Source organism: Podarcis melisellensis (assembly GCF_964234715.1).
Source record: "Podarcis melisellensis genome assembly, chromosome: 17".
Lineage (NCBI taxonomy): Eukaryota > Metazoa > Chordata > Lepidosauria > Squamata > Lacertidae > Podarcis > Podarcis melisellensis.
Window position 1 is genome coordinate 40467819 of NC_138534.1, and position 20237 is coordinate 40488055.

Sequence of the window (20237 nt, forward strand, 5' to 3'; positions counted from 1 at the left end):
CTCCCACCGGCATGATGGTATGGCTCAACAGTGCCACCTGCTGGTCAGTTTCTTGCTTTTAAAAAAATGAAATCCAGTTGCACGCCTTGCACCACTAGAAATTGCTTAGGAGGCCGGATACGGCCTCTGGGTCAGCCGCCCCCGATTTATGGAATCCATTTCAGTTATCGTGGCCTGAGAATGTGGTTAAACCCCTTGCAGGGAGTGTGCAAAACACATACTCCTTGCCCATCATGGCTGTGAAAAATTAACATGGACTACTTGTTTGACTTGGGACACGGCTGGCGCTGTGGGTTAAATCACAGAGCCTAGGACTTGCTGATCAGAAGGTCGGCGGTTCGCCCCCGTTGCTCAGTCCCTGCTCCTGCCAACCTAGCAGTTCGAAAGCACGTCAAAGTGCAAGTAGATAAATAGGTACCGCTCTGGTGGGAAGGTAAACGGCGTTTCCGTGCGCTGCTCTGGTTTGCCAGAAGTGGCTTAGTCCTGCTGGCCACATGACCCGGAAGCTGTATGCCGGCTCCCTCAGCCAATAAAGCGAGATGAGCGCTGCAACCCCAGAGTCGGCCACGACTGGACCTGATGGTCAGGGGTCCCTTTACCTTACTTGTTTGACTCAGAATTGCTAAGTCTGAATGTCATGTCCCTGAAGGTGAAGGACGGATTTCTTTTTTAAGGATGCATCTCCATTCCCAGGCTGTCCTGAGCTCAGTGGTTGCCTAAACGCCACCTGCCACACCTCTGGCACTAAGGTGGCACTTCCCATGTTGCCTAGGACCAGGAAGAAGAAAGTCAGGTGGCTTAGCTGTTCACCTGGTCGTCCGTGCAATCATAGGCAACCCACTTTCCTTCCCCAATGCCGGTCTCTTCCATGCTGCTCTTGCTCTGACCATTCCTGATCTACCCTCCTGTGGTTTAGTTTAAGGAACTAATTTGAACACGAATTTTGAGGGCTCCTGCCAAAAATCTTTTCAGATTCCAAACTTTGTAAGGGAACAGAACCCACAAATGTGACTGAAGAAATGACAACGTGAAAACCTTAAATAAACTCTTCATTTTACTTACTCTTCATTCTTAATTCAAGTTTCCATTCCCAATACGTTTTGAACCAAAGGATAGCAGGACTTTTCTTCCTTCGCGCCACCTTGACAGGCGGAGGAGGCAGTGCAACAGATATGTATAGGTATTATTCATCACTACTGTCCATGCTGCTGGTCACAGTCCTTAAGACTTTGGGTGCAATTCTATTTTTCATTCATTCACTAAAACATTTTTAAGACATCTTTCAAGGCATTTGCCCTTGTAAGGGAGCATTCAAAACCATTAGGTTAAAATCCACCTTCTACCCTTTAAAACAAGCCGTAAGATTTCAGCAAGACACAACAACGAATAAAAAGCTGGTTGAAATGAAAATATCTTGAGTTCTTTTAAAAATCACCACTCTGTTGAAGTCAGGAGTAAAGTTCCCATTTATTTGAAAGATTCTGGATTGCACCCTCTGTTTCATTCTATCCTGAAAGCATACAGCTAAGTTTTTTTTCCCGGTTGACATACTAATAAAGAATATGAAATCCATTTCAGAGAGAACAGCTAAATTCTGATACAGTTCTTCCAGATCCAAAAGAATCTCTCAAAATCAATTCGGTCTTCTCTGAAGTTTCTTTAGGCTGTGTTTGACTGTGGAGACCAAAGTGTCTTGCTTCTGTTCTTCAGGTGAAAACAGTCGAGGCAGCAAAACCGGGTCCTCCTTGCTCTCCACCTCATAAAAAGGGCAGGTCTTTAAATGTGCAGCCATCGAAGGGATGTCACTGAATTGCCAGCTATTCACTGTGGAGAACAGGCTGCTAAATTTCCAGATCTATCAAGAGGCATAAACAAGGAATTTAGGCACTGAAAAAATCAGTCTCGCAATTGTGCAAGATCTTGCAAACAACTCTTCCCATTACAAGAAGCTAGGTGCATGCATAAGAGGGCATCAGGATTTTGCCCAAATGTTTCAGGCTTGTAGCCCATCACTGAACCTACTGGTAGAACTCCAGACCTCTGGACCAGCCAGCCCACCACTTGCCCACGCACTCACTGCCACCACCTGCCCACAAGGGCACCACTGGGATGTTCCAACCCTTCCGCCATGTTCCTGCTGCCACCTCTTCCTCCTTGCTGCCCCCCATTTAAAACAAACAGGCACTCCTATTTAAAACTGCTGTTCTGCCCCATCTCTTCCACTTGGCCTGGAAAGAGAGAAGGGGGTGAAGCAAGGCAGTGTGGCAGAAATGGCAAACAGGCAGCAAAAGTGCTGTCCATGGCCCAGCAGTGTGTACTCCATGTGCAACTAGCAGCTTTTAGCATTTTGAGTCAAGGGCACAGGGGTCCCCAAGATCCTGTGGGTCTGGCTTGTTAGACCTGTGCGCCCCCCCTTCTCTCCAGTCCCTTTTGTCCCCCAACCACTTTGCTAGAAATATCTATCTAATGCAGTCAAAGGGGAGAGGAAGAGGGAAAACTAATTGAATTCTCCTTGTTAAGATATGGATCCTAACAAACATTTTCAAACTTTCAGCATGGAGTATTATCCTTTAGGAATGAATGTGCATTAACAATTTATTCAATTTATGTAGAATAAATTATTTGGTCTATTTAATTTATTAACTTCCTAACCTATTAGCAACTGGTCTTTTTCACTTACCTTTGGATATCAATACAGTGGTACTTCAGGTTAAGAACTTAATTCGTTCTGGAGGCCCATTCTTAACCTGAGGTACCACTTTAGCTAATGGGGCCTCCCGCTGCCGCCACACAATTTCTGTTCTCATCCTGAAGCAAAGTTCTTAACCCGAGGTACTATTTCTGGGTTAGCGGAGTCTGTAACCTGAAGTGTCTGTAACCTGAAATGTCTGTAACATGAGGTACCACTGTATAGGCCTATATATATTGGATATAGGTATGGATATAGCTATAGGCCTAGATATAGTTTACGGAGTCCCTGTTAAATTGACATCTTCATTTAAAACTCAAACTCATACTGTATTTAACATCCCTGTTTGATTAAACTCATACTGTATTTATCATCCCACTTTGATTAAGGGTACAATTCTCCCTGCTGTCTGTGTGTGGGAAGGGGAGAGAAAGTCTGAAGCAACAGAAATCAGAGGTTCTGTTAGACCATACTATTTCCACTACCGTGCTGGAACAATGTGCTTGGCAGACTCCTATTTCGAATCAAGGCTTAGTTTTCTTGGAGAACTAAGAACATGCTTGCTTTCCATATTCAGGGAACATTCCGATATAAAGCTAACTCTTAATCTCAGAATCATGGGTTTGAGCCCCATGCTGGGCAGGGGGTTAGACCAGATGACCTCTGTGGTCCCTTCCAACTCTACAATTCTGTGATTCTGTGAAGGTTAAAACTTTAAAAAATCAGGACAGACCCTGATATCTTGCAACTCTTGCTTGTCGCAGTGCTTTAGCCAGTGTAAACAAAGCCTAACTAAAAATTGCTAACATGTTTTTTTTATAGTAGTAGAAACCCATGATGCTCACAACCTAAAATCCAGAGAGCAATGCAAATGTTTGGATGATGCCACCATGCCCTCCCAAATGCCCCCATCACTTGCCTTTTTGCGGACCCTCCAGGAAGTGCCCCCGTGAGAATATCTCTTCTTTTCCCACGACAGAAGGACCATTCCTCTCTCATGCAGCAGAGTAGCACAGATGTCCCTCATCTGCACCGACACCTGAGCCAACTGAGACAAGCTGTAGCTATCCAGAAACTCAGCGATGTACTTCAGGATCTCCAGGGGAAGGCTGCTCAGAACATCCATTTCTTTCCCCCTGCGATTTCTGCTCAAGTTAAATTTCTTTGCTTCCGAGAGCACGGGATCAACCTCTGGCTTAAGGGCAAATGTCTTGAGACGCTGGCTGTAGATGACACTTGAGCTCTGCCCAGCCGGGCGCCAGGGATATTGAACAAAAGTGCACCCCAGGTAGGCGAGTGGGCAACGGCGCTGGAACCATCCATTCAAGCAGGACTGGATGTCGGCGTGAACGTTCTTGAAATGCGAAGGAAACTCGTCTCTCCTGAAAACGTGGCTGCAGGAGAACGTGAAAGCAGAGTTGCTTTTGTTGTGCCTTTGGGTTACACATTCGCTGCTCAGCTGCATGTGGAGACTCGGCGGGTCTTCGGCATCTAGTGTGTCTGCTAGGACGGCCGTGGAAGCGAAAGGCTCCGTGGCAAAGTTGTACGTTTGCGTCCCAAAATCTATGAAGAGAGCATCGATGCTCTTGGATTCAGAGATCTCGTGCCCTTTCAGTTCCTTCTCCAAGGCACACAGCAGTGTAGTTTTGATTGCATCGGATTTAGGAAGAGCCTCCAGGCTGACTCCTAACTCTGAGGTATCCACAGATACGCTCTTAGTTGGCTTCCTGTGCGCCACGACGTCCCCAAGGCGAGCTCTTTTGCCACAATAGCTGACTGGCACTCTGAAGGTGGTTACAGTCTTCACTTCCTGAACCTCCAGGTTTCCATATACAAAGTCTTTCTCTCTGGGAGTGCAAGCAGCCATCTGACCAAAATGAATTAGCATTCTTCCATGGTGCACCAGATACATATTATAATCCCCTATAGGTACCTCTTTTTTTAACCTCTCCAAAACTCCATCTTGCCAAGGAGCCAAACCTGTCTTTTCAGCTGCTAAATTCACTTCAGGAGAGGCTTGGTTTTTCTCACTGTCTCCCACACTGCTACCTTCTTCTTGCGGCTTTCCTTTCTCATTGCCACTAGAAGTTGGTCCTGTTTTCAGAGGCTTACTCTCCCTTCCACTTTCCTTGTTTTCGGCCAGTTGGCCTGTTACCGTGCACGCTTTGAATTCTTTACTGAAGATGTTTTCCCAGGTTTTGTAACCGACTAAATCGACCCCTTCTTTGTCCTTTGCAAGGTTCTCACGCTCTTCCTGGCTGAGCGCGGCTGCCTCAGCCATCGTTGCTTCGGAAGGGCCAGCTCCTTCTCCTAGGTAGGATTCAGCACCATCAGTTCCTTCTTCATCTATGGGACAGGCCTCCGTGCATTCTGGGAAAAACTCAGCCATTCTGAGTGTCTTGAAAAGAGCTTTCTGATCTCTCAAGGCGAGGGCCGCATCTAAGCACGCTTCGCCGGGCTCCTCTTTCATAATGTTCTGGTGCAGAACGGCCTCAGAATCCACGTTTGGCCAACGATTCCAATCCATCGAACAGGAAACGATACTGGCGGGGCAGACTCTGAGGTGTTTGGCTACTTTGAAGCGGGCCATGGTGAAAGGGCAGCCATAAACAGAGTTGAGGCACGAGACTTGCTCTAACGGACACAGGAGTTGGTGCTCGTCCTCTTTACACATATGGAAAGCAGCGCCGCAGTGAGACCGGCAGCTGATCACCACGCAAGAGACGGTGGGCTCGACTGGAGCTTGGCAGTGCCGGTTGAAACACTTCTCACAGTGCTTGTGGAGTCCAGAGGAAGCTCGGTGCTTCCTGCCCTGCAGACACGAGAGGAGACAGAAAGAGAAGAGAAAGAGAAGTAGCTCACCAAGGGATGCGGGTGGTGCTGTGGGTTAAACCACAGAGCCTAGGGCTTGCTGATCAGAAGGTCGGCAGTTCGAATCCCTGCAATGAGGTGAGCTCCCGTTGCTCGGTCCCTGCTCCTGCCAACCTAGTAGTTCGAAAGCACATCAAAGTGCAAGTAGATAAATAGGTACCACTCCAGCAGGAAGGTAAACGGCGTTTCCGTGCGCTGCTCTGGTTTGCCAGAAGCGGCTTAGTCTTTCTGGCCACATGACCCGGAAGCTGTACGCCAGCTCCCTCAGCCACTAAAGCAAGATGAGCACTGCAACCCCAGAGTCGGCCACGACTGGACCAGTCAGGGGTCCCTTTACCTTTAGGCAACCTAGTCCTAATATATTGAAGCTAGAAGAAGAAGAAGTAGCTCACCAAAGCATTGACGAAAGCTGGAACATGGTCCATGTTTGTGGCTTAAAGAGCTCTGCGTTTATTATTACGGTTGTGCCTTGGTTCTCAGACGGAATCTGTTCCAGAAGTCTGCTCGACTTCCAAAAATGTTGGAAAACCAAGATGTGGCTTCTGATTGGCTGCAGGAAGCTTCTGCAGCCAATCGGAAGCTGCAGAAGCCACATCAGATGTTCGGGTTCCAAAGAACATTCTCAAACTGGAACACTCACTTCCGAGTTTGCGGCATTCGGAAGCCAAAACGTTTGAGAACTAAGCTGTTCGAAAACCAAAGTACGACTGTATTATTATTAAGATTTATATACCACCCTTCATCAAAAGATCTCAGGGAGATTCACATAAAAATACATCTAGTTAAAACTAAAATAGAATCACAGCGCCTGCTGTGGTTGCAGAAACCAGTAACCTGTAATTGCTGCTTCCTGTGTTGTTTCTACTGCGCCAGCAGCAGCGGAGCGACCGCTCTGGGGTGCAGGCTTGGGCAGTGTGGATGGAGGTCCTGGGCTACCCTGACAACAAGACCAGCTTCTAAACCACATCAGCAAGCAATACATTTGGCACCAGCTTGGCTGACAGGTTTGCTGGAAGGCTGCATCCCAGACACCACCCAACTGTCTTAGGTGCTCCACTCTGGATTTACGTAGGGTTCACTTCTTAAGCCTTTTCTCCTCCCAAAAATGGACTACAGCAACCAAGGAGAAATGTGTCTCTTGGGCAAAAAAAAAAAAAAAGTTAGCACCCTTGGCCTAGAACAATTAATGGTGAGCTGTAAGAATGGAATTGAACTAGAGAGACCAGTTCATTGAATGCATTGCACGACAAAACAATCTTTTCTCTTACCATAGCTGCAGTTGGCTGCCTTTGGTATCCCTGCAAGAAAAACGAAAAGGCGTCACAAAAGTATCAAATAGTTGTGATCTAAGTACTGTACAGCCTTGCAGTTCAACCATTCCATTCCAAAGCAGAATGCAGAATGGATATAGTATAGGCATGTCCCGTCATTGGTGGAAATGTCGTCACTAGACTGCTTTTTTACCTCCCATGTAATTCATTGCAGATGCAGATGCCTATTTCATTACACAACTGGAAATGACCGACCCAAACTGTCGCAGGCTGCTTGTTCTCCTGTATGGTCTTGTCAAATGGTCTGGAGGGCATTTATCGCAAGTCAGGTTTTTGGACTACAACTCCCATCATCCCTAGCTAACAGGACCAGTAGTTAGGGATGGTGGGAATTGTAGTCCAAAACAGCTGGAGGGCCAAGTTTGGCCATCACTGACTAAGGGCTTGCGCACCATCGTTCAGGGTTCTCCTCCCTCCTGCGTGTGGTGAGTGGGGACCCTGTTGCAACAGTTTATTTCCTTTAATAAAGATCAGGCTTACTAGCCGCTTTGCTTTCAATATACTCTGGTTGGCCTCTGCTTTCTCTCCAACTGATAAAGATCTCCTGAGGGACTCTTTACGGGCTCTAGATACGCCATAAGGGAATTATAGGAATTTTTCTTATAACAATATGCACCATTACTTCAGTGCCACTGGTCATCAACAACCCAGAAAGTAACAAGTGTGAAGAAAATTGCTTGATATTCCATTGTCCATGCTGAGCTTTCTCGCACCCTCTCTGCTAGCATCTGTTACTTGTCAACTGCAGTGATGGAAAAGATGTACCACTGAGTTGATCTCAGCTGACAGTTCTTCAGCATTGTACAGCTATTGTTCAGAAGGCAAGATCTTCCTTCTGCAGAACTTTTAGTGCAAATAGCAGCCACAGCCTTCCCGGTGTACAACGTTAAAAGCATTTGTCTGTTTGTCTGTCACAGCCAGACTTCTGTTGCTCTGATTCTTGGGAGTATTTTGGATGCACATCATCTCTAAAAATAGCTGCAGCCATGACTTGCAGAATGTCAGCGCAGTTACATAGCACGAAAACTATGCATGTATCGGGAGCACTTGAACATTACAAGGGTTGAAGCAAAAGGCAGATAACCCAAATAAGGAGCAAACATTGCACAGTCTGAATGCCCTACATGGGGCAATCCATCATTCAACGGAAGGGCCATTTTTAAAGTTCTTTAGCATGACTGAAACAAGCCAGTTTCTTAGGGGGCAGGTGATGGAGATGGAAAGGAAATGCAAGAGGCCTGCTAGGGCTCATGCTAACCTATGGTTTAGCCAGAGCTTCCTCCAGCCAGAAGGCACCACAATGGCATTCTAGCACTTCTGAGGTGGGCCCTGGAGGTGTGGAGAGAGACTTGACCGGCCTCAGCAAAAGCCCCGCTGCACCTCCATCTCACAAGAAGACCCTCCGCAGAACCTGAAGGGACATCCTCCACCGGTTCTGGAAAAGGTCTCCTCGTGAGCAGGCGGTGCAGCAAGGCTTTGATGAGGCTCTTCAGCCTCCTGGCTAACAGCCAACACACGGGAAAGCTGCCCCTCAGCTGAGCAAGTCCCCACACCATTAAGCTGCTCAGCTGAGGTGCAGAAGCCTCTCTGCATCTCAGCTGAGCAGCCTCAACAAGCCTCTGAGGGGCTTGAAGAGATCCGGGGTAGTTCTTCTGAGCAAAGTGCATTCAAGCACCTTTTTTCTGGGATGTTATACGAATTTTAAGGTCTCAAATACAGAATAAATATTCATAAATGCACACATATCTAAATATATGAACCATGTGTCTGAAATACCACGGGAGAGCAATCCTGAAGCTATCTTGACTCTCCCAATGACCTCAAATATTCCTCTGCAGTAAGAGAGGCAAATGGGGAAAGCCTTCCCATGGTCTTTTTGCTTGCAAATCCTGTCTTAAGGGTGTATTTGTGTGTGAATAGGGTGGACCATGGGGTCACGAAGAGTCGGACACGACTAAACAACAACAATAGGATGAGCCTGTGACCTGGACAAAGGAACTGAAGTATTAACCATCACAAAAGAATGGCCAGACTGCCCAGGTAATGCAATCAGCGACCATTATCAGGTATCCTGGCAGACAGGATTTCTGCTGTAGACCGCCTCCTTCTGTGATGTATGTATGATGTTTCGGGGGTGGTCTTGGGCTACAGGGTGGGCAATTTCAAGAGTCTATATAAGGGCTTGAGCACCATTGTTCAGGGTTTCAACTCCCTTCTGCATGTGGTGAGTGGGGACCCTGTTGCAACAGTTCCTTGAATAAAGATCAGGCTTACTAACTGCTTTGCTTCTCAATATACTCTGGTTGGTCTCTGTTTTCTCCTACCGATGGATAACCCACTTAAGGACTCTATATGGGCTCCCGAATACCGCATAAGGGAAAGGGAGCAGTTTTTCTTATAACGGGGGTGGGGGGAGCACTGGGTTTAGCTCACTAGTTCCCTAATTTAGTGGGCCACCATCTCCTTGGTCCCATAATCTCATCCCCAGTGAACTATACCCTATAAAAAGCATTATTCAGAAAAGTGGTTAGTGCAACCCATTAAGGAAGATAATAACACAAGAGAATTCAAAAGAGTAACAATTAATTGCCACATTTATTCAAATTCCAACTAAAAGTATTTAGTTTAATTAATTCAGTGAAACTGGTGGATTTGATCCAGTGTTGTACCAGCTCTTCAAAGTCTGATCATCATTTACACTTCCAGTGCCTTCCTGCCACCCCCTTGTGTCTTAGTGCGCCCCCTAGGTAATCCTACCACTCCCAGGGGGCAGTACCCCCCCACACACACACACCTGGAAACCACTGGTTGAGCTTCACATTGGAACCAGCAGGTAAATTGAAGATCAGGAGTTATCAGCCCCAAAAGACTTTACACCATTGACCATGGTGTCCTTTCATAATGACTTGAAGGAATAGGACTTGGAGGCAGTGTAGTACAGTGGTTCTACTCCTACTTGCAGGGTTGTCCCCAGGAAAGAGGAGGAGGAGGAGATGGCTGCTCGGCCCTGAAGCTTTTGAGCTGTGGGGTCTTGCAAGAGTCCCTCCTATCTCCTATGCTGGGAAACCCAGCCAGATGGGCAGGGTACAAATAATAAATTATTATTTGTTGTTTAGTCATTTAGTCATGTCCGCCTCTTTGTGACCCCCTGGACCAGAGCACGCCAGGCCCTCCTGTCTTCCACTGCTTTCTTCATGCTGGTAGCTCCGAGAACACTGTCCCACCATCTCGTCCTCTGTCGTCCCCTTCTCCTTGGGCCCTCCATCTTTCCCAACATCAGGGTCTTTTCCAGGGAATCTTCTCTTCTCATGAGGTGGCCAAAGTCTTGGAGCCTCAGCTTCAGGATCTGTCCTTCCAGTGAGCACTCAGGGCTGATTTCCTTCAGAATGGAGAGGTTTGATCTTCTTGCAGTCCATGGGACTCTCCAGAGTCTCCTCCAGCACCATAATTCAAAAGCATCCATTCTTTGGCGATCAGCCTTCTTTATGGTCCAGCTCTCACTTCCATACCTCACTACTGGGAAAACCATGGCTTTTACTATACAGACCTTATTACGAATTATTTATTTATTTATTTATTTATTTATTAATACAAAATAATAATTATTATTATTATTAATAATACTATGCCATTTAACATCTATGTGAGTCTGTTCGGAGCTGTTATCCAGGAATTTGGACCATAATCCATCAGTATGATGAAGACACATACCTGTCTCTTCATACCATCTGAATTAGGAGAGACTGTGAAGATGTTAGACCAGTGTCTGGAAGGAGGAAAAGGCCGACTGGGGGCTTATACTGTTAGTTGGTGTATGGAAAAGGGCTGTACCACCTGTACATTTCCCCTGAAAAAGCAGGTTTGTCATCTGGGAGTACTGAATTCCAACCTGTCACTGGCCTTTCATGGACTGGGATAGCTTGGCCTCTAGGTCCTTGATACGGTGGCCTCCTGCTTAGACTACTGCAAAGTTCTCTACATGGGGCTTCCCTTGAAGATGACCCAGTGGTTACAGCTTGTGCAGAATGTGGCTGTTAAGTTGGTAGGTGGGGCAGCCTAAATGGATTGGGACCCAGGTACCCAAAGCAGCAGCTCCCCCCATATCAACTATCTTGCGCCACCGCTGTTGTGTCTGGAAGCTGCCTGGTTGGCGTTGATCTGTGACAGGGCCTTCTCAGTGGTGGGTCCCTGTTTGTGAAACCAGATCCCTGATAAGGTGCGCCTGTCTCCTACGTTATCGACTTTTAAGAGAAATTTCAAAACATTCCTGTTTACACAGGCGGCTGATGGTTGATAGATACTGGTTATGGCCACAGTGAAATTAATACAGTACTTATGAGGTTATGAGTCTGCTTTTAGATGTTCTAATTAGTTTTTTTAATGTGTTAAATCTGCTGTCGTTTTTTAATCGTACTGTTTTAACATTTTGACATTTGCTGCCCTGGGCTGCTCTAGGAGGGAGGGCAGGGCGCCACAACACAACTAATCACCCTTGGCTGGAAGGCCGACCCTTCCTGCTCATTTCAGCAGAGCAGAGCGGAATAGTATTGATTACTCTGAGATGTGTTCAAAGGCATCACAGAAAAAAAGTCACTGCTGTGGACAATTTATATTGATTATTGGTGTTTTGTTGTGTTTAATGAGCTATTGTAAACTGCCCTGGACATTTTTTAAGTGAAGGGAAGCATAAAAATGTTTTTAAAGCTTTCAATGTAGTTTCCTGTTCTGAGAGTTAGCTATAGACAAACTATAGATAAATAGACCTTTGAAGAGGGGAGAGTGTTATTGCAGTGACATAGGAGTGGAAATACATGCTTTGTAGGGAAAAAGTGGAGGAGGAGGATCCAACATGGCGGCGAAGGTAGTTTCCGAGTAATTTCGCTTACCCTTATCAGAGTTTTTAAGTGGTTTTAAGCGGGTTTTATCCTCCCTTGTTTTTATCCGTGAGTTTTAATGACCTGCTGGCTGTGCTGGCTGTCTTTTAGTATCTTTTAGTATCCCGCTGCTTGTGTTATCTTTGTTTTCTTTTTATCTGGGATACTCTGACGCCCGGACTTGCCGCCATGGCTGCCGCCGCCTCCCTAACTGGGAGAGACAAGTGAAAGGTTCTCCTGGGCATAAATCCTCTGCCCTGTCGACCAGCTCTTTCCTTTAGCTTTCAGTTTATTGCATACTACGAAGTGAATTTTGCCCGACTGCTGGAACCGAGCTGTCTCGAAAATCCTAGGAACAAGGAAGAGGGGAAGGAAGAGGCTTGAACTGACTGCCTTACTGTGAGTAATTTTATGGCACCACTCTCCTGGAAGTGGTAGTATTCTTGTGAGGAAGACTAAAGGATTTAAGGAGCTCCCCAGCACAGTGCCCACGACAGTTCTCCTGCAAAATTGATTTATGGGTCATGGAAAACGTCCAAGAGACTCTGACGAGGCATTATCCTCTCCGAGGCCTAAGCAATTAAGAAAGGGTTCACCTAAAGGAGGGAGAGGCCCCGAGGAATGCACCTACTCAATAGCAACTCAAAATCGTTTCGATCCTCTAACTGCCCTTGAAACAACATCAGAAGATGAGGCCCCTGAGACGTTACAAATTGGAAACGCTAATGGTAACACAAATGGGGATGGTCCCTATCCGAAGGAGGAGTTGGTAGCTGAATCGGACTGCACAGGATGCGAGCAACTCCATCTAATAATTAGAACTCTAAACTGTATATTTAAGAGAATTGACGGCCTATCCTCTCAGCTGCATAGCCTTCAGCAAAAACTGGATGACCAGCCGGCACAGACAGCCCAAGATGGGGCAGGAGATGTTCCATTGCGCCAGCAGAAAGCTCCACCGAACACTGATTGTATGAGGAACTGCAAATACAATCTCAACCCCGCACTGAATCGCCAATCCCTGATTCTACATCCAAGGAAGATTTCCCTAACCATCCGGGAAAGGGACCTAAGTTGGACAACGCTACATGGGTCTAAAGAGCACCTCAGATGGCTTCTAAAACTCGAGACATCACAAATAGATCTTTGTGCTGTGCTTCCCTTAGTCCGCCAGAACAGATATCAGAGAATAATGTTGGCTTTCCACTCTGCAAAAATCCCCTCTCTTCTTATTCAGCAAAAAGTGTTTTTGAATAGTCTTGGCATTTTTCCAACGAGAGTTTTCATGGACTCCATAATTAGACCCCTCCTATCGGAGAGATTAATCAAGGAGACGGTACAACCTTCCCATCCTGAACCACAAAAGAGGGCTGAGCTGTACACCTCATGTCGGGGCCAGTCCCATAGCACCCCCACTCCTACAACTAAACACTATGATTGTGCCAGTAACTCTTTGACACCCCAGGAGGAAAGAGAGCTTATCGCCTCCTTTGGAGAGTTACCAGCGATGGAACAACAAGAAATTATAAATAGGCTGGACTCACTTAAACTTCAGCTCCTAAGTATCGCCTGCAACGGAGTTACTATGAATAATACCCACTCTAACTTAGCGGTGCCATGCCCCATGGAGGTGGAAACAACAATCCCCCAATATCCAGCATATAAGGTGCCATCAGCATTGGATGGGAAGGTCCCACTGCTGGAGGCAGACTCTTCCCCTCCCCTTCACACTGGTAACTCATCCCTGCTTTTAATAGACTTATCTGTTCCCTCTGAGATTAACCGATCAAAGAATGAATCTCAGGATAACACTCCCCTGGATAAATCGTCGCCCCTGCACCCCTCCATGCCGGACTTGGAATCAACATACATCGAAGACCATCCACGACCTGAGACGGTAGTGGCCACTCCAAGTCAGGCTTCTCCACCAAAAATCCAAAAATTACGCGAGGAAGACACTATAGTGTCGAGAGTCAACACAGAGTGGACTGAAGACCCAGCAGGACATATAAATCAAATGATCACAAGTGTTTCGGTTAGATCCCCAAAGAGGACGGCTCCAGCGGATTTGGCAGGAGCCTCTTCAGAGCCTAGTTGGGCCCGACAGCTAAAATCGCCAAATATTATCTCTACTCACCAGGATGCTAACTCTTTTCTGCCCCCCCAAAATTCAGGCCCTTGCGACTTGATCGTGCCACAACCGGCTCGCACTAGAGCAAAAGACCCACCACACCAGGACGTCAACCTTCAGCAAAGGAAAATAACGGACTTCTTTAAGGGAGCGTCCTTGCTGCATAAGAGCTTCCCACAAGAATTTAAATGACGGTTAGCCGGACAACCCAAAAAACCACCAATATCGATCCTCTGTTGGAACATCGCTGGCTGGCGTAGGAAAAAATGTGACCCAGAATTCCAGTCGTATATCAATTCGTTTCATATCATTCTATTGCAAGAAACTTGGGAGGAGGGTGAAATTGTTATAAACGGATTCGACCTTCTATCTCTTCCAGCTTGCCCCTCCCAGAAAGGAGGACGGCCGAAAGGTGGTCTAGTAATTGGTATCTCACTGAAGCTGCATTTCAAATTTTCATTAGTTTTGACTGCTCCCCCCTATGCTTTATCCGGGTTGATGTCAGGGGGGGAAGTATCACTGCTAATCTCCAATGTCTACCTCCCGCCAGGGGGTTCGTCCCTTGAACTGCATGATAGATGGGAAATATTAGAAGATCATTTAGTATCATGCCGAGTTAAATATTCCAATAGCCAATCCTTAATTGGGGGTGACTTTAACGCACGCATAGCAGCAAATTGGGTCGATTTAACTAAAGCTAAATGGTGGTCTGCTCCATGCCTCGACAATTATGATTTGAGACATGCCGTGAGGAGAACCTCAAAAGACTCTAAAGTAAACGAGGCGGGAGTACTTCTTTACCAAATGGCTATTCGCTTAAATCTAGTACCCCTGAATGGTTGCTGCCCTCCCGATATACCGGGGGAGTATACCCACCTAGGCATAAAATCAAACAGTGTACTAGATTACCTTTTAGCCTCGAGTGATCTGATGCCGAAAGCTCTCTCTTTTAAGATTGACAATATTCAGTTCAGTGACCACCTTCCACTTGCTGCTATGTTTGACCTAGACTGGCACGGGGACGAGTACAGTCATCCAACTCAATTAGACACTAACACAGAAAACCCGGTAGAGGGCATTAATACAGCATTACGAGTGAAAGGTATAAAGTGGTCTGTAACGCAGGCTCAAAAATATTCTCAATTTTTTCAGCAGGAGATCATACAAACCTATTCAGCCCTTGACATAACCTCATATGAACACGATCAAACTATTAATCTATTTGCCAATCTGTTGAATGACCTTACGTCATTCTTTACTGTCCCAACCCACCAGGTAAATCGGGCCCACTCCAAAACAGGTGCACTGTGGTTTAACCGTAATTGCAAACAAGCCAAACAACATCTTTGTGCTATTTATAATGATTACAAATCCTCAGGGGCGACTATGCTTCCCAAGGAGTACTATCAGGCAAAATCAGCTTACAAATATGTGCAAAAAAAGGCCAAACAGGAATGGCAACTGAACCGCTGGCATGCACTTATAGCTGCCTCAAATACCCGTAATTCCCGAAAATTCTGGCTGTTGGTTAACAGAAAATCTAAAAGTTACCCACTAACCGTTATCCCTGCCCCAGTTTGGGAATCATTTCTAAGGAACTATTTTGCCTTACCAGACCTTAATATTAATACAATCGATGGATCCTATGAGCAGCTCCCGCTTTGGCCACCCACTGACCCGGAAGAAATCCACGGACTCATTTCCAATCTCAAAGTTGGAAAAGCCCCCGGTCCCGACCTAGTCCCGGCGGAAGCTATAAAACTTCATGCACACTGGTGGGCGAAAATCCTGGCCGTTACTTTTGATGCCGTAAACAACAGTGGGAAGGTTCCAAGAATATGGAAGGATGCGATTATTATTCCAATCCATAAAAAGGGCTCAACAGATGACCCGGGAAATTACAGGAATATCAGCTTATTGTCAATAATTGGGAAAATATATGCACGGTTCTTGTTAACTAAGCTTACTAAGTGGGCCGAAGAGAACAACCTGATTGGGCCTGAACAGGCTGGTTTTAGACCGAATCAGTCAGCGGTTGAGCATGTCTTAGTTTTATACCACCTTGCCCGGAAATATTCCGCCCCAAATAGAGGCCAACTTTGTGCAGCCTTTATTGATTTAAAGGCCGCTTTTGACAGCATCCCCAGGGGATTACTTTGGGGGAAATTAGCACGATGGGGAATAGACAAAAGACTTTTGTGGCTAATAACTAAATTGCATGACGGATCAGCCGCAAGGGTGAGAATCACTCCGGCCGGTGACCTCTCAAATTCAGTAACCATCAATAGAGGTGTCCGTCAAGGATGTATCCTTGCTCCGACCCTTTTTAATCTATTTATAAGTGATATGAGGGCGCCTCTGATAGATTCTCAAGAAACGATCCATGCCCCTCGCCTTGCCCAATATCGTTGCCCCCTTCTACTCTACGCAGACGACGCAGTGATCCTATCTTTCTCAAGAGTAGGCCTTAGGAGGGCACTGAAAATTTTTGATGCTTACTGCAAATCAAATTTTCTTACAATTAATCATGCCAAGTCCAAAGTTTTAATTTTCACCAAGAGTCGAAAAACCTATAATTGGAGAATAGACGGAAAAGCCATCGACCAAGTCTTTAAATTTCAATACTTGGGAGTCCTTCTCCAACACAACATGGGCTGGAAGGTCCATCTGGCATATGTATTAAATAGAGCTAAAGCCCTTTCCTTTGCGCTACTGCGTTTTTTCTTTTCAGATGGGGCTTTCCATATTCCATCAGTGTTAAAAGTTTTCAAGGCAAAGGTGATTGCAACAATAGCATATGCAATCCCAATATGGGGGTCCTTTGTTAATCTAACCCAATTGGAGGTAATCCAAAACCAGCTGCTAAGAAGGTTGCTAAAATTACCCAGGTGTGTAGGCAATACTGCTATACGTCTCGAACTAAATATTGCATCTCTAGAAACCTCATTATGGAAATGCATCCTCTGTTACTGGTTGGCATTATGGCATAAACTTCCAAATCTCCACTTGATACAGTGTCTCTGGAGAGACGACTTCCCTAGCCCTTGGGCAAAAATAATACATGGGAAACTTGTGTCCTTAGGGCTATCTCCATCTGAACTACTAAAATTGGATTTAATTTCTGCCAAGAGAATTATAACTCACAAATTAGAGGAGATGGATTTACAATTTAATATTGCGACAGGTGGTGGCACCTGTTCGCCGATAAACCTTGGCTTAACACCACCAACGAAGCTTCCATCTTATTTAACTACCTTATCTGTGGTGATGCACAGGTACGCCTTTATAAAGGCTAGATTCAATGTTTTCCCATCAAATGTGTTGGGTAACAGACTCTCCAACGGACAGATCTCACTCCTCTGTGACTGTAAAAGTGGATCTACAGAATCGTTATATCATATAATCTTCTGTTGTCCTATACATTCGGCTTCACGGTCCAAGTTTCTGGCCCCATATTTATCGAGAATAGCTGACAGACCTCAGGAAGCCCAAATAATATACTTATTAAACGACGAAGACTCAAGTAGATCCCTTGCAGTCGCTAGATACCTGATTAATGTCTTATTTCATAAGAGGAGAAATGGCTCACTGTATGACTCTGACAGCTTAGCCAAACTTAAGAACCATCAATAAGTGCCAGAACTAAGACGCATATCCCCCAAAATCTGAGGGATTTGAATTGCGGTCGACATAGAGGGAGCTTATTACTTCAAACCAATTGAAGTAAAATTGGTTTTATAGGGGTGTTTTAACTTGGAACTGTTTAAATTGTATTGTTTATGGATAAATTTTGATGTATTGTTTTTAGATATGGGCCAATGGCCGTAATAAACCAATCAATCAATCAGACCTTTGAAGAAAATAAGAGGTTACAAGAATCTTGGCTATTCCTGGGAGGAAAGGGCTTCAGAGCTACTGATTTGGGGAGTATCAATTACTTTTTATAAGGGTTTTCATGTCAAAACCACGTGACAGTTGTTTGCAATATTAGTGATCATAGTGTCAGCTCTGTGCTATCATTTGTTCTTCCATCTTCTAAATTCTTTTTCTTTTTTAACATCTCAAAGCTCTTCTCCTGCCTTCTGCTTCACAGAACCTGCTGGAAATTCCTGATTAGAGCCACTCTCTTGATTAGATGGCTATAAACCTCAGCTAATTCTGAAGTTTCAGATCTGCCCTGCTGTAACTGATTTCAGAGACTAGTCCTCTCAAAAGGGATACAGGCTTGTTTTTTGGAACTGACCTTGATCACGAATTTAGGATATTAATAGCCGAGCTCTTTAGGGCAAGCTTTCTGAAACTACTCTGTAACCTAGAAGCCCGTCCTCCAGTTGTAGATGCGCATGAGAGCAACCTGTGGTTATTTACCATAAGTAGAAAGGAAAATGAACTCTGCACCTGCTCAGAGCCTCCTCCTCCTCCATTATTAGTTCATATTTTGCAAGGATGAGCCCTGGCATTGAAGGTGACAGCCTCCGATTAATCCCACTGTCTTTCGGAATGCAAAGAAGCAACAAAGACTAAAGCTGCAATCCTGCACACAGGCTGTGCAAACACGGGGAAACTGGAGCTCACGGAGCTCAGCACCTCTCTAGCATTCCCAATTTAACAGAGCTGATGCAAGAAATGTCAAGATGAGAGTCTAACATTTATCAGTACTTTAAACACTTTGCATAACTGGCTGCGACACACGCCTCCCCCCCTTATTATACATGTTAATGTTTTTCATTCCTAACTCTGGCATGATAATATAGCATTCACCTTTCAGCTTTGATTCCAAAACAGGTTTTCGTTTTAAAGCCTTACCCTCAGCATGCAGTCTCTTTTTTTTCCCTGTACCCCAAATAAATGGTCCCTTGGGTTTTTCAAGCTGAGTTGAAGTGAGGTGGAGCAGAGATGGGTGGGAGCAGCAGAATGGAGGAGGAGGAAATCTGAGGAGGCAGGGGAGGTAAAAAAAACCTGAAATGCACACAAGTGGCCTCAGCTGTTAAAAATAAAACTGGTGCACTCGGCAGCATGGTTCAATTTACAGAATGTTGCCCTTCCACAATATTTATTTTAACTGTCATCGATGCTGCACTGTTTAACAGAGCTTGAGCAGAACAGCTGATTCACATCTCAGTACAATAACATCGTCTGCATGGCATATGCTTTGCAATGAAGCCTTCTTTCTTACTGAGGAAATAAGTTTTACATCCCTTCAGCATCTTCCTCCTCATGATGCCTATATGAAATAGGTAAAGGTAAAGGGGACCCCTGACCGTTAGGTCCAGTTGTGGACGACTCTGGGGTTGCGGTGCTCATCTCGCTTTACTGGCCGAGGGAGCCGGCGTACAGCTTCCGGGTCATGGGGCCAGCACGACTAAGCCGCTTCTGGTGAACCAGAGCAGCGCACAGAAACACCGTTTACCTTCCCACCGGAGTGGTACCTATTTATCTACTTGCACTTTGCGGTGCTTTTGAACTGCTAGGTTGGCAGGAGCTGGGACCGAGCAACGGGAGCTCACCCCGTCGCTGGGATTTGAACCGCCGACCTTCTGATCAGCAAGTCCTAGGCTCTGTGGTTTAACCCACAGCGCCACCCGCGTCCCGCCTATATGAAATACTCTGACTTTATTTATTCCACCCCACCCCCTTTTGCATTAAAGCTAATGAGTATCTCTGTATCCGATGCGGGATATTAGTTTTCTGCACTGAAAATGTAAAAATACTGATGACTTCCACAATCTCTGCAACGTTAAAAGACAACTTGTGTGGTTAGCAGCAAAGAGTGGCACAATTAAGATAAACCTTCAGTCATAGCCTGACAATGAACTGCAACTTCTTTCTCCGTGTCTTTGACATGTCCATAGTTTGCTATGGGATCCAAAATGGGAAACGCTAACCAGAATTCAGAACTATTGTGGGAGGATGTTTCCAAGTCTAGTTTGGAGTAAAAGTAATTTGCCGACTGAAGGGTCATGGTGGCGAATTATAATTAGCACTGAACAAGTATTGTAGGAGAGAGCAAGTATTATTTTGTAATGTTGTTTTGCCTTGTTGCCACCTTGAAGACTTTCAGCTGATATGTGTGTTACTAATAATGTAATTAGTTAATTAGAGTTGTCTGAATTAAGCCAGTGTGAGCAATACACTCATGGCAAAACATTATCAGCCTCTGCGTATGTAGCATAAAGATTTTCATGTGCTTCCGTGAGCAGGAAGAAATTCCAGGGCCACAGCCTGGGAGTCATTTTGGACTCACAGGTGTCCATGGAGGTGCAGGTTAACTCTGTGTCCAGGGCAGCTGTTTATCAGTTCCATCTGGTACGCAGGATGAGACCCTACCTGCCTGCGGACTG

The 20237-nt window shown here is 45.6% G+C and overlaps 1 protein-coding gene across 3 annotated transcripts; it reads right to left on the reverse strand.

Moving 5' to 3' along the window:
- Nucleotides 1–1442: 1442 nt before the first annotated feature.
- FBXO40 (F-box protein 40) lies at nucleotides 1443–18827 on the reverse strand. Of its 3 annotated transcripts, none has more exons than XM_081894150.1 (4): nucleotides 18703–18827; nucleotides 6829–6858; nucleotides 3609–5501; nucleotides 1443–1855 (listed from the first exon to the last, which is right to left on the reverse strand). In XM_081894150.1, exons 1-4 carry the CDS (start codon nucleotides 18709–18711, stop codon nucleotides 1634–1636), a joined length of 2154 nt encoding a protein of 717 aa, XP_081750276.1. In that variant the 5' UTR covers nucleotides 18712–18827; the 3' UTR covers nucleotides 1443–1633. The 3 variants fall into 3 exon arrangements, with proteins under 3 accessions (XP_081750276.1, XP_081750275.1, XP_081750274.1); XM_081894149.1 differs by having other exon boundaries at nucleotides 18658–18807; XM_081894148.1 differs by lacking the exon at nucleotides 6829–6858 and having other exon boundaries at nucleotides 18703–18820.
- Between the last annotated feature and the right edge of the window lie 1410 nt (nucleotides 18828–20237).